The following is a 12,791-nucleotide window of genomic DNA, read 5'->3' as shown; positions in this document are numbered from 1 at the left end:
GTCTGTCATTCTCGATGGGGCGCGTCGCTGTCCAGCCCGGGTGGACCTGGCATTATCTTGACCCACGCTCTCGGCCCTGTCGAGGCCAGCCGTCAGCCCCCACCTTAACCGGCGCAGTAGAGATGACGGTATTGGCTACGAGTCGACTCTAGTATCGCCAAGGCGATATTGGCCAAAAGGGGGAGGCAGGACCTGGCACTTGGGAGAGATTGGCCTGGAGCTGCCGATTGATGACCGAGGCGGTTCTTTTGTGCGAGACCAGATGGACGGCACGACGACGCAGCCGTTACCCTGGACAAAAAAAGCAGAAAGCCAAAAAAAAANAAAAAAAAAAAAAAAACTACCCCATCCCAGCTTTGGGTCACAACTGCTTCCAAACAACCCTCGTTTCATGCGCTAAGGAGAGGGGTTAGATGATGAGTTCAGGGCGGCGGATGTAACCACCAACCCTCATCCGCCCTCCTCGGGTGTCCTCCCACTACCTACCTACCAACATATGCAGAGAAGTACGTGACTTGAGGAAACCATGAGATTCGAGACATGAATAAGGGAGGGCTGCGTGTTTCTCGACGCTTGTTTGCTCCTCCCCCAATGCTTGATGCTCGCACACGGCTTCTCCCGCCACCCCGCCCCGGCGAGCAGGGAAATCCTCCCCGGGCTAAGACGCAAAGGCCATCGGGAGTGTCACCAAACGGCTGGGTCATGTTCAACATGTGCAACTCGCAAGTCTTCACAATGGATTCAACGCTCGCTCCCATGTTTGCATGGCCGAATGACTGGATTTAACGCCCACTACCCGATACAATCTAGCAATTGCTCGAGGAGCAGCCGGGCACGAACGGCAACGCAGATGCTCGTCTGCCCGCCCGTGTCACATGTTCCCCCTTTTCCTCCCATGAGTCCTTTCCAGTTCCCCCTCTCGAGCATATCCTTTCTCCCGTCATCCAACCAGGACCATCTAAAGCCCTCTTCCCATGCGAGGCAGGCCCTCCCAATGTTGTTGCCCCGCTCTGCTTCTTGTCATGCTAAATTCATTCTTCTTTCCTTCCTCTTCCTTTGTGACACCTCCTCGGAACCTCCCAATCCCCCGTCGCACGACGGCGCGCGCTCGCAAAGGAAAAAAACACAAGACGCCATGCTGTCTCGGTTCCTCGGGGAGTACCTAGTGGAATTGAAGCGCCGAAAGGAAAACCCTGAAAGAGGAGTTAGGTAATACACTATGTAAGAAATAGAGGCAGCAGCAACGACCGTAAAAAGGAGGCCGGCTAGTGCGTCATGTGGTAAATAATTCTTGTGGTGTCAATCCAAAACAAGAACGAAAAAGAAAAAAAGAAAAAAAGAAAAAAGAATCCAGACTAGAAATTACCGCCCAAACACCATGTATAATGCTGCAACTCGCGGGCTCCCAAGTGGCGTAAATGCGTAGGACAGAATAGACTATTAGGGGATCTTGTACAGTGGCGGCGGACGGGTCGTGAACCACGAGGGGGTATCGGGGCGTTTGTTCGTACGCGCGGGGAAATGTAGAGCTTGTCGTTCCGAGGAGCGGGAGGGTTTGCGTTGGTCTCATGTTTGCTTTATGCCGCCCCATCTTCGTTCGGTCTGGTATCCAGATTGGGCAACAGATGCCAAGTTTCCGCCTTGGCCGATGGCAGAAAAAGAAGAAAAAAAAGCCGTGGCACTCGTGTGGCCGGCTTGTTTCATTTCGACTTATGCCATAGCACTCGAGCTCAAGGCCTTGAACCGGCCCTCAAAAGCCTTGGCCTGCTCCGCCTCGAGCAGCCTCTGCAGCCTGCGCGTCTCGCGGACTGCCTGCTCGCGCTCCTCCTGGAGCCCCAGCACCTCGATCTGGGCCGCGTTCATGCGGCCAACCACCTCCTGCATCTCCGAGTCGGCCGACGAGAGCGCGCCCTCGAGCTGGGCGACGCGGGCCCGGAGCTTCTCCATCTGCGCCGCCTGGTCCTCGTCGCGCTCGCGCGCCACCACCGGCGGGGACAGGGGGCTGCTGCGGCCGCCCGACGGCGACCCCGTCCTCGACGTGGGGCGCGACGAGCCCGAGCCCAAGCCCAGCCTGGGCGAGCGCAGGCCGTTGGAGAACATGGGCGACAGGGGCGAGCGCGGCGGGAAGAGGCGCTGCGACGGCGAGCGCAGGCCGCCCGCGGCGTCGCGGAGGCGCTGGATCTGCCCGTTGTTGGCCTCGCGCAGCTGCCGCAGCTCCTCGTCCTGCCGCGCGATGCGGTCCTCGGCCGCCTGCTGCGCCGCCACCAGGTCGTCCTCGAGCTGCCGCAGCCGCTGCTGCAGCGACGAGATGCGCTCCTTGCTCGACCGCTGGTTCGACTCGCCGCGCGTCACCGCCTCGGCGAGCCGCGTCCGCAGCGACGCGTTGGTGGCCAGCTGCGCCTGGACCTGCGCCGCCAGCTCCTCGACGCGTCGTGCCGATGACTGGAGCTGATCCGCCAGGTCGCGCTCGGCCTCCATGTTGGTCTGTGCCGACTGCTCAAGGCTTTCAACCCGCTCGCGTAGCTGCTGCACCTCGGCGTCGTCGTCCCGGCTTCGCGCCTCCATCCTGGCCGTCACCGAGCGCTCGAGCCGTTGCATGGCCTCCTTGGTCTTGTCGTCGGCGGTGCCCAGCTCCAGCTTCTTGATGCGTTCCAAAGCCTCGGCGTATGCGGCCTGGAGGTCTTGGTACGCCTTTTCCAAAGTGGCGGAGCTGACGGGCGTCGACAGGGTCGCGTCGTTCTCCTTGCCGAGTGTGCTCGATTGCCTGGCGAAAGCGGCTGGGATGAGGATGTCCTTCTCCCGAAGGAGACTCCTGAGGCCTGCGATCTCCTCCTCGGCGCGGTCCAGATCCATCTTCAGGCCACCCAGGCCCTTCTCGACCTGCCACTTCTGCTCCATGGCCTCTTCGGCTCGCTTTCGCAGGTGGGCAATCTCTTCGCGGAGGTTCGACACATCGCGCTCGTATCCGGCCTTCTGGGGCGACGCGGCCAGCAGCCGAGTGCGCTCCTGCTCGAGAATCCGAATTTTCTTCTCGTTCTCGCGGTTCTGGAACTCTTGTCGCTCGAGCAGGTTCTTGAGGGCGTTGTGGAGGGCGTCGCGCTGCGCCTCTACGTCCTTGAGCCTCTCGGATATGGCCTCGCGCGACTCCGTCTGGTGCGGACCAGCAGGGATGCTCTTGACCGTGTTGGACCGACTCAGCGGTGACCCCTCGGTTTTGGTGCTCTTGACCGTGTTGGACCTACTGAGCGGGGACCCCTCGGCTTTGCGTGCGCCGCCGACCGTGCCCTTGACCGTGTTTGATCGGCCGAGCGGCGCCTGCTGCAGCTTGAAAGCCGACTGGGCCGTGCTGACCGACGTCGAGCGGGCTGGCCGGGTCGCCGGCATCGACATGTCCTCAGCTTCCGGTACAGGCCTGCTCGTCTTGAGCGTTGCATTCTCCAGCTGGAGGTTGCGGAGCTCCTGCTGGATCTTGGTGCTCTCGTACACTAGGTTGGAGTGCTCCGACGCCTGCTGCTCTAGGCCCTCGACGCGGGCCCTGAGCTGCGGTACAACCTCGTCGCGCAGGTTGTCGCGCTCGTTGGCAGCACTCTCCAGCTCGCCCTTGAGCGCCGTGAGGAGGTCCTCAAAGTTGCTCTTAACCTGGCGCTCCTCCGTCAGCCGCCTGCGGAGGTCCTCGCACGATCCCTCGAGCTCCTTTACCCTCTCGGCGGCGCTGGCGGCGTCGGCCATGTCGTCGGGGGAGCCCCTTATGGCGGCAAGCTGGCCACCGGCCTGGGCGGCACGCGCCGACAGCTCCTGGATCTGGCGGTCCAGGTCCCTGCGGCGCTCGCGCTCGTCCTGCAGCTTCTGGCTCAGCTCCAGGCGGACCTGGGCCTTCTCCTGCTCGGCGCGGCGCTGGAGCTGCGTGATCTCCTCGCGGTTGGCATCGTGCTCCGACAGCTTCGCGGAGCTGTAGCCCGAGTCGGAAAAGTAATCACTGGTTCTTTTTCCCGGCGTGTCTCCCCGGCCGCCGACCTGCGCCTGCAGCCGGTCGACGAGGTCCTCCAGGTCCATCTCGCGCCTGATGGACGCCGCCAGCTCCGCGCTGATGGCTTTCAGCTCGTCCTCCATGTCTTCGATCTTGTCGGCGGTCGGCGCCGGTACTGGGGTGGTCGCGTCGGGCGGGGTCTGCAGGTACGCTTCGCAGTAGTCGAGAGGGCTCTCATCCGCGGCGATGTCATAAGTCGGCTTGGCTGTGGGTGGGCTGGATGTTGCTGCTGTGAGTGGAGCGTCATCGGCGAATTGCGGCGGCCTCGGCGAGTATGGTGAAGGCAAGGGAGAGAGACCGTCCGAGAAGACGGTTGACGAGGGCGACGAGGTGGACCAGCCGAAGAAGGTGCCTAGCTTCGAGGATGCCGGGGACTTTTGTGCTGGGGATCTGATTTGAGGATTAAGATTATTATCTGCAGCATCTGCTTTTGGGGTTGGAGTAGAGTCGCTGGCTGATGCCGCCGGTGCTGGTTTTGGGGTGCTATCGGTAGTCGGTATGAGCTTCAGGTGCGGGGGTGAGGGCTTGCGGGCAAAGAGTGACATGATCTTTGGCCCCACGGTATTAGTATTAGGAGATTGAGTCCCCGGCTGGCTGTTCGTGTCTGACAGCTGATCGGCGCCGCCACCTGTTCCTTCACCCCCTCGAACAACGTGCGGCGTGACGTCCAAGTCAATGTCTGAGTCTTGGCCGCCACCTCGGCGGTTTAAGCTCGGGCCTGAGGCGGCGGGAGGTTTCTGCTGATGTTCGCGGTACGAGAGTGCGGGTAGCGTTTGAGAAGCAGCAGGGTTGAGCTCTGGAATGTTTCGCGGCTGAGCCACGGCGGTACCCTCGGGCCCAGGCTCTGCGGCGTCGGTCTGCGGCGGCAATGGTGGAAGGGCTTTGCTGTTTAGTCTGTCAACAAGATGCCAGTCAGTCAGTCAGGCGCATATACTTTGGGCTTGGGAGGAATGGATCGCGCCCTACGGCGACGGGCAGGTGACAGTTGACAAGGAGAGGCTCGGGCAAACTCACCCTCCCTGGGAGGACGACTCGTAGGTGTCGGCAAACCGGTCTACTATCGGGGTTTCGCCTGCATACCACGAGCTTTCTACGGCGAGCGAGACAAACGTCTCTGGCATCGGCAGCTCGTCCAAGATGTCGAGGTAGTGCTGGGTCGGCGGCGACGGCGGTGACCGCGGCGCCTGCGACGACTGCGAGTATCTCCGTGCCACGGCCGAGGCGCTGGTAGAAAGGGGCTTCCGCTTGATGGAGGAGATGCTCGCGGCCAAGCTGGGGGACCTCGAGCTCCTGGGGCTTGGCAGGACCTGGTGCGCGTTCTGGACTTGGGCGCGGCCGGGTGACGGCGGTGCAGGTGCGGCAGGCCGAGTGTCTGAGGTGTGAGGACCGTGAGCGTCGAACTGGGCCCTCGGTGCCGGAGCGGGAGTGGCCATTGTGGGCAGGCAGGTATTAGTATAGCCGTATTTAATTTTCCGGCCCAGACGCGAGCAGCAGTTGACAGAGCGACCAACAAAGAACAGGTCTTGGTTCACGGCACGCCCACAAGAGGGTCATCAGCAAGCGACGAACGAGGAAGCAGCCGCCCAACATAACTTGCCGCGAACATCACATCCGAGAGGGCACAAAGTGACATTAGCACCCCGAGAATGGGCCTCAGTTCAGGGGTTGCAAGGCACGGCGCTCCATTGGCCACGGACAGGCGCCATCGCGAGCAGCCATTCCGCCGCTTTGGGCAAGGCGCGTCCACAGCACTACCACCCCTGGGCCCTGGCGATTCGTCGAGAGGCGTGCGGGCAGGTCCATCTGGCGAGCCGGGCATGGAACGTGGCGCTCGACAGTGGCGGCAGGGGGCAGCCTGCCATTGCCTGTACACATGTCGTTTCCGGTGGGGTCCCAGCGCCCTCCTTTGTCGCCAGCCAATCACCAGACCTCGCACCAACAAAAGGGGGTCTGGCTGCTGGCACCTGGACAAGGGCGGGCCCAGACGCTTTCCCCCTTTTAGCCGCCATTCAGTCCCTGTGGTTGGCTCGTACCTTACATCAATCTTCTGCATGGGTCAGGGGAGCCAGTGCATGGGCCACCTCTGCCAACATCTGGCACAGTGACAGATTTGAGATGTGCCGGCACGAACGTTTTCTTTTGCTTTTCGGGGTTGGTTCTTGATGAGATGGTGTGCTCTGTGTGCATCGAAGGGGTTGTGTGCTCGCTGTGTTGTCCGGGCTCCATCCCAACATACCTACCCTCGGTTCGAATCTCTATCACAAACTCGCTTCAGGGGAACCGCCACGAGAAATTCAAAAGGTGGCTGTGGTGATGCGACCCCAATTCGCCGTGGCCGTGGGAAATTGACCTGATTTACGGGGCACTAAAAATCAGGCGGTTGGCTGGAGGCAGCTCCACCAGGCCCAGCATCATCCCCCACGCGCGCGGCAAGAGTGGCCGTCGACTGACTGCGGCGCCGAGGACGCATAGGCACTCGAATATTGCGTCTTTATCCAATGCAATGCCAGTGGGCGGCAGCCGTGAAGATTGCAGATTGCACATGCACGCTAGGCGCGAGGGGCGTTGCGCGCTACTCGAAAGACTTGGCTGGCGTTTGCATGCAGCTCCCGCACGGCAGCGTCATTCGATGGCTCCAACTTTGGCTCCAGCTTTGGATGCTGCGCGTAGACGCGGGGCTGGAGCTGACCCTGAGGTCTCCAGCTGCACCCACTTTCACCTTTCATCTTCCACCTTCCCGCACTTTGAATTGACTCTGGATCGGGCTCAACGGTGGTGCAGCCATCCGTGGGCGCACCGACCCATGTTCCTTTTCGAGGGGGGATGCAGAATGCAGGGATGTGGCACTACGAGGATGGGGCCGCTCCCACCGAGCACCAAGGACCCCAGCACAGAAACATTGGGTCTGTGCTCTCTCTTTATGAAGACTTGACTGTGCACCTATGGTACACCTCTAGTGGCCTGGACAATATTGGCTTTGAACAGCCCATTTGGTATCGAAACCCAGCCTCCCTTTCCGCCAGATGACCTTCCTGTTCTGACTGGCGCGTCAAACTCGGGTTCCATGACTCACGTGCCCTTGGAAGCCTTTCAGGGCCTGACTACACCATTTCCACGGACCATGACGCGTTGTAACACGTACCCCCCATCATTCCTCAAAGACCAGTCGCATTCTTTACCAAACCTGCATCCATCACGGTAAATTGGAAAACATGGTCATACTGAATTATCTCTTTTTTCGAAAATTATAATTGCCAACACTAGTGTCTGCTATGTCTTCCTCGTGCTTTTTGTGTCCTAGGGGGGATGCCTGGCCAGTATCCAGACCATCGACTGCGTCTTGCACAGCATCCGGGGGGAGCAGCCAATAATTCAAGTGATGTGGTCAACCAGCGACGGGTGACTCCTTTGGATATGTTGTGGCCAATTTCAACGGTGGTGACAGTGGCCGGAGGGATACCTGTACGAGGAAAAGCAACCTCGCCGTTGGGCAGGTATACTGGGGTTTGCGGATAGCGTGGCCGAACGAGGAGCTTGTAGACGGCGCGGTAAATATACCGCGATACCTGCACCTTTTTGGATGGACGGCCGCGAGCAGAAATGGGTGAAGGGCATGCAACAACCGCGTTTGACCGCGCAGCTCTTCGGACTCAACCCAGCGCTTAAGATCAAGCATATTTTCGGACTGCAGGTTGGTTCCGGACTGCCACAGCAGGACTGGGGGTAGAGTATCCGGATCATCGGGGTCTTGAACGGGCGGTGGGTCGAAAGGACAGTATCCATCCTGAGCAGCGAGTTCGACCAGCTGCTTGTCGTTCGTCTTGGTGGTAAAAGTCAGCGCGAAGTGGCTGGCGAACAGCTAGCCGATACCACGGGCGTCTGCGATGCCATTTACAAAAGGCGCTGCGCTGAACCGAAAAGGGCGTCGCCGGGGACGACTTCATCTTGGCAACAACCTGGTGGAAAGTTGAGCCGGGGTTGCGCAAAACCTGGATTTCATCGCAGATCTTGACGTCCCACTGGACGTCGCAGGCCACGTCCCAAACATGCGTGTGATAGCATACATTCAGGGAGGGCCGGAGCGGGGGTTGGATTTTTATCGGACGTCCGGGCCTAGGCAGTAAGCCATTTGTTTTCTCAACCACATCGCGAGGCTGGCACAGTACCAACAGGCTGATGGGGAAGGAAAAACTTGTTGCTAGGGCCGCCGGTGTCCCAGTTGCACCATGCGTATGCTGCCTTGAACTTGTCGTAGTTGAAGACGGCGCCATCCGGTTCGTGAGGTTCCATGCCGTCCATGTCGAAGTCCTTGTCGAGGCGGCCGAGGATTTCCAGCGTCGACTTCAACAGCTGGGGATCTGTAAAAAAAAAAACGTCTTCAATGGGTGCGTCTTTTTCAGCATGCCGAGGATAGCGTGTGCCTTTCGAGTTTTCTGAGTGATTCGCTCCCGTGCCTCCTCGGGCGAATCACCAGCCTGGACGGCCTTATCGACTTGCATGTCGATATGCGCCATCTGGGTCGACATGAAGGTGTCGATGTCTTCCTTGTTGCCGAAGAGCTTGGGGAAACTCTCGATGATGTCGTCAGGGACCCGGTGCTCAACGGGCTCCTCGAAACGTCCATCGGTATACATCTTCCGGCACATAGCGGCCAGTGTGAGGGAATCCAGGGGGGCGATTTTTTCGGCTGCCGCCACCCCAGTGGCACGCTGCCGCTTGCTGACGGAGTCGCGCTGGAAGTTCTTGAAGGGGTCCAACGCGCTGAGCATGTAGACTCGGTTGTACTCCCGTCGATTGAGGACATCTGCTCCGAACTGCAATAGTATGTCCTGAGTGTGATACCGTTCCAACGGCCGCCAAGGTGGTATAAAAAGACAAAAGTAGGTAAAACAAACGGGGACGGACAATTATTGACACGAGGTTAAAGAAAGAAAAAGAAAAGAAAAAAAAGAGAAAGAAAAGAGAAAAAAATAAGAAAATTTAGGAAATCAAGGCTGGTCATGGCCAAGCCCTCTGATGTCCGCAAAAAAAAACAATTCTCCTCCTCCTCCTCCCCTCTTCCCCCTCTACCCCCGGAAGCGGTCGGGCAACGGCGGCCAACCCGGAGGGCAGACCACCCCACAGACGATCTCCCTCTGGGCGCCCGTCACCCTCGACGCCATCAAATGGCGGGGCTCCGGGTCACCGCGGGGGATGTCGAAGAGGCGGTCCCCCTCGCCCCTGTAGCGGAGCCGCTCCCGCACCGCCCGCTCGCGCAGGTCGGCCAGGAGGCAGCTCCTCTTCCAGCTGGTCAGCGCCCCGTGGTTCGGCGGCTGCACGAACGCGGGGGCGGGGGCGAAGCCGACGACGGCATCGCTGCCGCCGCGGCCGCGGCGGTGCCCCTGCTGCTGCACCTGATGCTGCTGTAAGGGCGAGGGCCCCACCGTTGTTGCGGTTGCCGCCGCAGTCATCGCCGCTTCCTCCTCCTCTTCCTCCCCCTTCCTCCCGCTCCCGGGCGCGAGCAGCGCCGCGCCGACGGGCGTGCGCGCAAAGGCGCGCGCGTACTCGGCCGCCGGCCGCCACTTGCGTTGCCCGTGCGCCTCCTGCGCGTCCAGGGCCAGCCGCAGCGCCCGGACGTCCTCGGCCTCGAGCAGGAAGAGCTTGCGCTCCTCCTCGGTGGCCGCCAGCCCGCCGCCGCCGCCGTGACCCTGACCAGGTTGCTGGTCGCCGCCGCCGCCACCACCCAGCAGCGCCCCGGTCAGGGCCCTGACGTCGGCGTCGGCCTCGACCGACCCCGCGCTGTACGCGTAGTGGTAGGTCTCGGCCACGGCCGCCAGCCACCGCCCGTGGTCCTGGGTCGCGTGGAGCATCTCCTGCCACACGCCGCGCATGGGGTGCTGCTGCTGGTGCTGCTCGTCCTCCTCCTGCCCCGCGCCCCCGTCCCCGCCGCCTCCGCACGGGACCGCGGCCATGTCGCGCGAGAGCCCCGCGAGGGGCATCTCGTGGTCGCGCACGCGCGCGCACACGGCGACCTGCAGCATGTGCCGCAGCTTCATGAGGTCGTGGCCCCAGGCCGGGTGGCACAGGAGCATGACGAGCTCCATGCACGCGTCGTGGCCCGGGGTGGCGCCGCCGCCGCTGCCGCCGGCCGTGCGCAGGCCGTACCGGAACAGGTCGTGTGGGACCCTCCCGAAGAGGTGCACGGCCAGGCGCCACACCCACAGCTCCGCGTCGTCGCCCTCGCCCTCCCTGACCACGCGCGACAGCTCGGCCGCGAACAGGTCCTTGAGCTGGTCCTCCGAGGGGGCGTCCTAGTACCCCTCGGATTGGACCCAGCCCAGGTGTCTGAATTGCGGGTCCGGCAGCAGGTCTTCCATGGCGCGCGGCGCCGGGAACTGTTGGTCTTGCTGTTGCTGTTGCTGTTGCTGCTCCTCGGATCCAAAGGCACCGAGGACAGGGCCGCCTGGCAGGGTGGCGAGGTGGGTGGCCAGGACCCGGTCAAAGTATGACGACGGGCCGCAGGCGGCGTCGATCAGGTCTGAGATGGGCGGCAGTGCAGCGGCGCCGATCAGGTCCGAGATGGGCGGCAGTCTGGTGCCATCGGCCACGGGGGCCATCTCGCGAGCTCTCTCGGTCGCCGCCTTGCTGCACTCGGCCCGGGGGCTTGAGGCCTGGTCGCTGGCGGCGCGCGTCTCCTTCCTCTTCCCGGCCGCCTTGCTCGACATGGCGGCAGGGGGGGCGGCGTCGAGGAGGTCGCCACCGTCGCCCTCCGCCAGGGTTCCGGTGGGCGCCTCAGGATGGGCGATGGGCGGCCTTCCGGCGAGCTTGCCAGTCTCGGCGAGGGCGTTTTGCGCCAGCATCCGGACCGTGTCGGGCCTATTGTCGGACACATCCTCGGGGATGCTGGGGCCCTGCTCGGCGGCTGGCTCGGCGGCCCGCTCCGGCTTGTCCGAGGCATCCTGCGCGCTCTCATTCTGCCGCTCCTCCAGCTCCTTCTTCTGCTGGAGGCGCTTGGCTCTCCTTTCGGCGCGGATCTGGCGCTCGATCTGGAGAGGATCTTGGTCGTTGATGTTGAGGGGCTTTCCAGGCAGTGTGGCGGGCTTGGCACTGGAAGCGGCGGTGCGAGGTTTGGCGGTGCGGCGCCGAGGTCTTTGCTCAGGCTCGTCATCGGCCTTGCTCTCATTTGGTTGGGGCTCTGGCTGGGGTTCTGGCTCGGGCTGTTTTTGTGGCTGTGGCTGTTTTTGTGGCTCTGGCTCTGTCTCATGCAGCGTCTCACGCTGGGTTTCCGGCTCAGGCTCAGGCTCTGTCTCATGCAGCGCCTCTGGTTGGGTTTCTGGCTCAAGCTCTGGCTCGGGCTCATGCAGCGTCTCTGGCTGGGTTTCTGGCTCGGGCTCGGGCTCTGGTTCATGCAGCGGCTGTGGCTGTGGCTCAGGCTCAGGCTCAGGAATTTGCTGGGGTTCTGGCTCTGGCAGCGACTCAGACTGGTTGTTGGGAGCAACATCGCGGGCTCCGGACTCGCTCTTGGCTCGCTTGGCGGCGCGGTCGGAGGGTTCGGCGTCCATGTCAGCGGCGCGGCGACGGCGAGTTCCGGCAACGGCATTCTGAGGGGCCTGGAGGACGGGGGTGTGGTTGGCAGCAGGCTCCTGTTTATCATTCTCGGAAGCCGCGCGCTTGGTTCTTTTGGCGGGACGCTCAGAAGGTCCGGCTTCATCTGTAGCGGCACGACGGCGACGTCTACCAGTGGCGGCTGGCTTGGGATCGTCGGCGGCGGTGGTCTTGGGCTCGACGGCAGCGGGCTGGGGCTCGACAGCAACGGACTGGGGCTCGTCAGCAGCAGCAGACTGGGGCTCGTCGGCAGCAGGAGCAGTGGCGAAAACAGTAGCGGCAGCGAGAGCAGCAGTGGCAGCAGCAGTAGCGGCGACAGCAGGAGTAGTAGCGGCAACAGGAGCAGTTGCGGTGGCGGGAGCAACGCCGTGGTCGTTGGCATCTTGAACTTCGTCGGCGCGATGGCGGGCGCGGCGGAGAGTCTCGAGCTCGAGGCCCTTCTGGGTGAGCTTACGGTTGCGGGCTGGGCGAACCATGGTGACTGGATAGACAGAGATGTCGAGAAAGTGATTTGATAAGGACTGGCTAGAGCGATGTCGAGAGATGTCCGGATGGAGAGAGGTATCGAGAGATTGTCTAGATAGAGACGTATGGGAGGTTGTCTGCGGATGGGGAGAGTATCGAGAGATTTTCTGGATAGAGAAGTACCGAGAGATTTTTCGGATAGAGAAAGGTATCTAGAGGTTTTCTTGATGAGATGAGTTCTTGTGAGGTCGAACGAGAAGTGCGCGAATGCGAGATCAGAAAGTGCGATATGCTCGTTTCTGTTTGTTGAAGGAGGAGAGCAAGCAGGAATTTTTTTCTGGGAGGGGAAAGAGTTGGGTTAAATATTTGCGTGCTCCGAGGAAGGGCATCAAATCTTCTGAGGCCGAGGTGAGGAGAAAGTCAGAGAGTTGCCCCGAATAGCCCAAACAATAGCACCATCCGTGGTAAATCAGAGGGCACATGAGGAGCTGAATAGGCAACAATAGGGTCAATAGAGCCGCCGCATCAACGACAAGACCTCTTGGCCAGGAATTCTGGGGCTTATTCTAGTCGTGATGCTATTGTTCTCCTCCAAAGGCTTTACGACAATAGCTTCCAGCTGCCACTCGCGCTAAGTCGTCGTCACGAGGCGATGTCAATAGAAGCTCAGCCTGGCGAATTATATTGACGTATCCCTACGGTGTGGGTCCTCTGC

General features: G+C 61.4%; 5 protein-coding genes across 5 annotated transcripts; all 5 read right to left on the bottom strand.

Annotated features, from left to right (window-relative positions):
* Positions 1–729: 729 nt before the first annotated feature.
* GGTG_10141 (hypothetical protein) lies at positions 730–5,670 on the bottom strand. Its single transcript, XM_009228006.1, has 2 exons — positions 5,042–5,670; positions 730–4,921 (listed from the first exon to the last, which is right to left on the bottom strand). Exons 1-2 carry the CDS (start codon positions 5,458–5,460, stop codon positions 1,711–1,713), a joined length of 3,630 nt encoding a protein of 1,209 aa, XP_009226270.1. The 5' UTR covers positions 5,461–5,670; the 3' UTR covers positions 730–1,710.
* A 10-nt stretch (positions 5,671–5,680) lies between these two features.
* GGTG_10140 (hypothetical protein) lies at positions 5,681–5,902 on the bottom strand (the record flags this gene model as incomplete). Its single annotated transcript, XM_009228005.1, has 1 exon — positions 5,681–5,902. The coding sequence occupies one exon, from the start codon at positions 5,900–5,902 to the stop codon at positions 5,681–5,683; it is 222 nt and encodes a 73-aa protein (XP_009226269.1).
* A 2,262-nt stretch (positions 5,903–8,164) lies between these two features.
* Positions 8,165–8,796, bottom strand: GGTG_10139 (hypothetical protein; the record flags this gene model as incomplete). Its single annotated transcript, XM_009228004.1, has 2 exons — positions 8,165–8,385; positions 8,499–8,796. 2 exons carry the CDS (start codon positions 8,794–8,796, stop codon positions 8,165–8,167), a joined length of 519 nt encoding a protein of 172 aa, XP_009226268.1.
* A 297-nt stretch (positions 8,797–9,093) lies between these two features.
* GGTG_10138 (hypothetical protein) lies at positions 9,094–10,062 on the bottom strand (the record flags this gene model as incomplete). The annotated part of the gene is made up of 1 exon (XM_009228003.1): positions 9,094–10,062. The coding sequence occupies one exon, from the start codon at positions 10,060–10,062 to the stop codon at positions 9,094–9,096; it is 969 nt and encodes a 322-aa protein (XP_009226267.1).
* Positions 10,063–10,317: 255 nt separating this feature from the next.
* Positions 10,318–12,087, bottom strand: GGTG_10137 (hypothetical protein; the record flags this gene model as incomplete). The annotated part of the gene is made up of 1 exon (XM_009228002.1): positions 10,318–12,087. One exon carries the CDS (start codon positions 12,085–12,087, stop codon positions 10,318–10,320), a length of 1,770 nt encoding a protein of 589 aa, XP_009226266.1.
* Positions 12,088–12,791: the final 704 nt, after the last annotated feature.

The sequence above is a fragment of the Gaeumannomyces tritici genome, assembly GCF_000145635.1.
Source record: "Gaeumannomyces tritici R3-111a-1 unplaced genomic scaffold supercont2.5, whole genome shotgun sequence".
NCBI lineage: Eukaryota > Fungi > Ascomycota > Sordariomycetes > Magnaporthales > Magnaporthaceae > Gaeumannomyces > Gaeumannomyces tritici.
This window is presented reverse-complemented; position numbering and strand designations above follow the sequence as displayed.

Coding starts and splice junctions, on each gene's coding strand:
- GGTG_10141 (XM_009228006.1), bottom strand. CDS start 5,460: ATGGCCACTCCCGCTCCGGCACCGAGGGCCCAGTTCGACGCTCACGGT. Junction 4,922..5,041: donor GAGTCGTCCTCCCAGGGAGG/GTGAGTTTGCCC, acceptor TCTTGTTGACAG/ACTAAACAGCAAAGCCCTTC.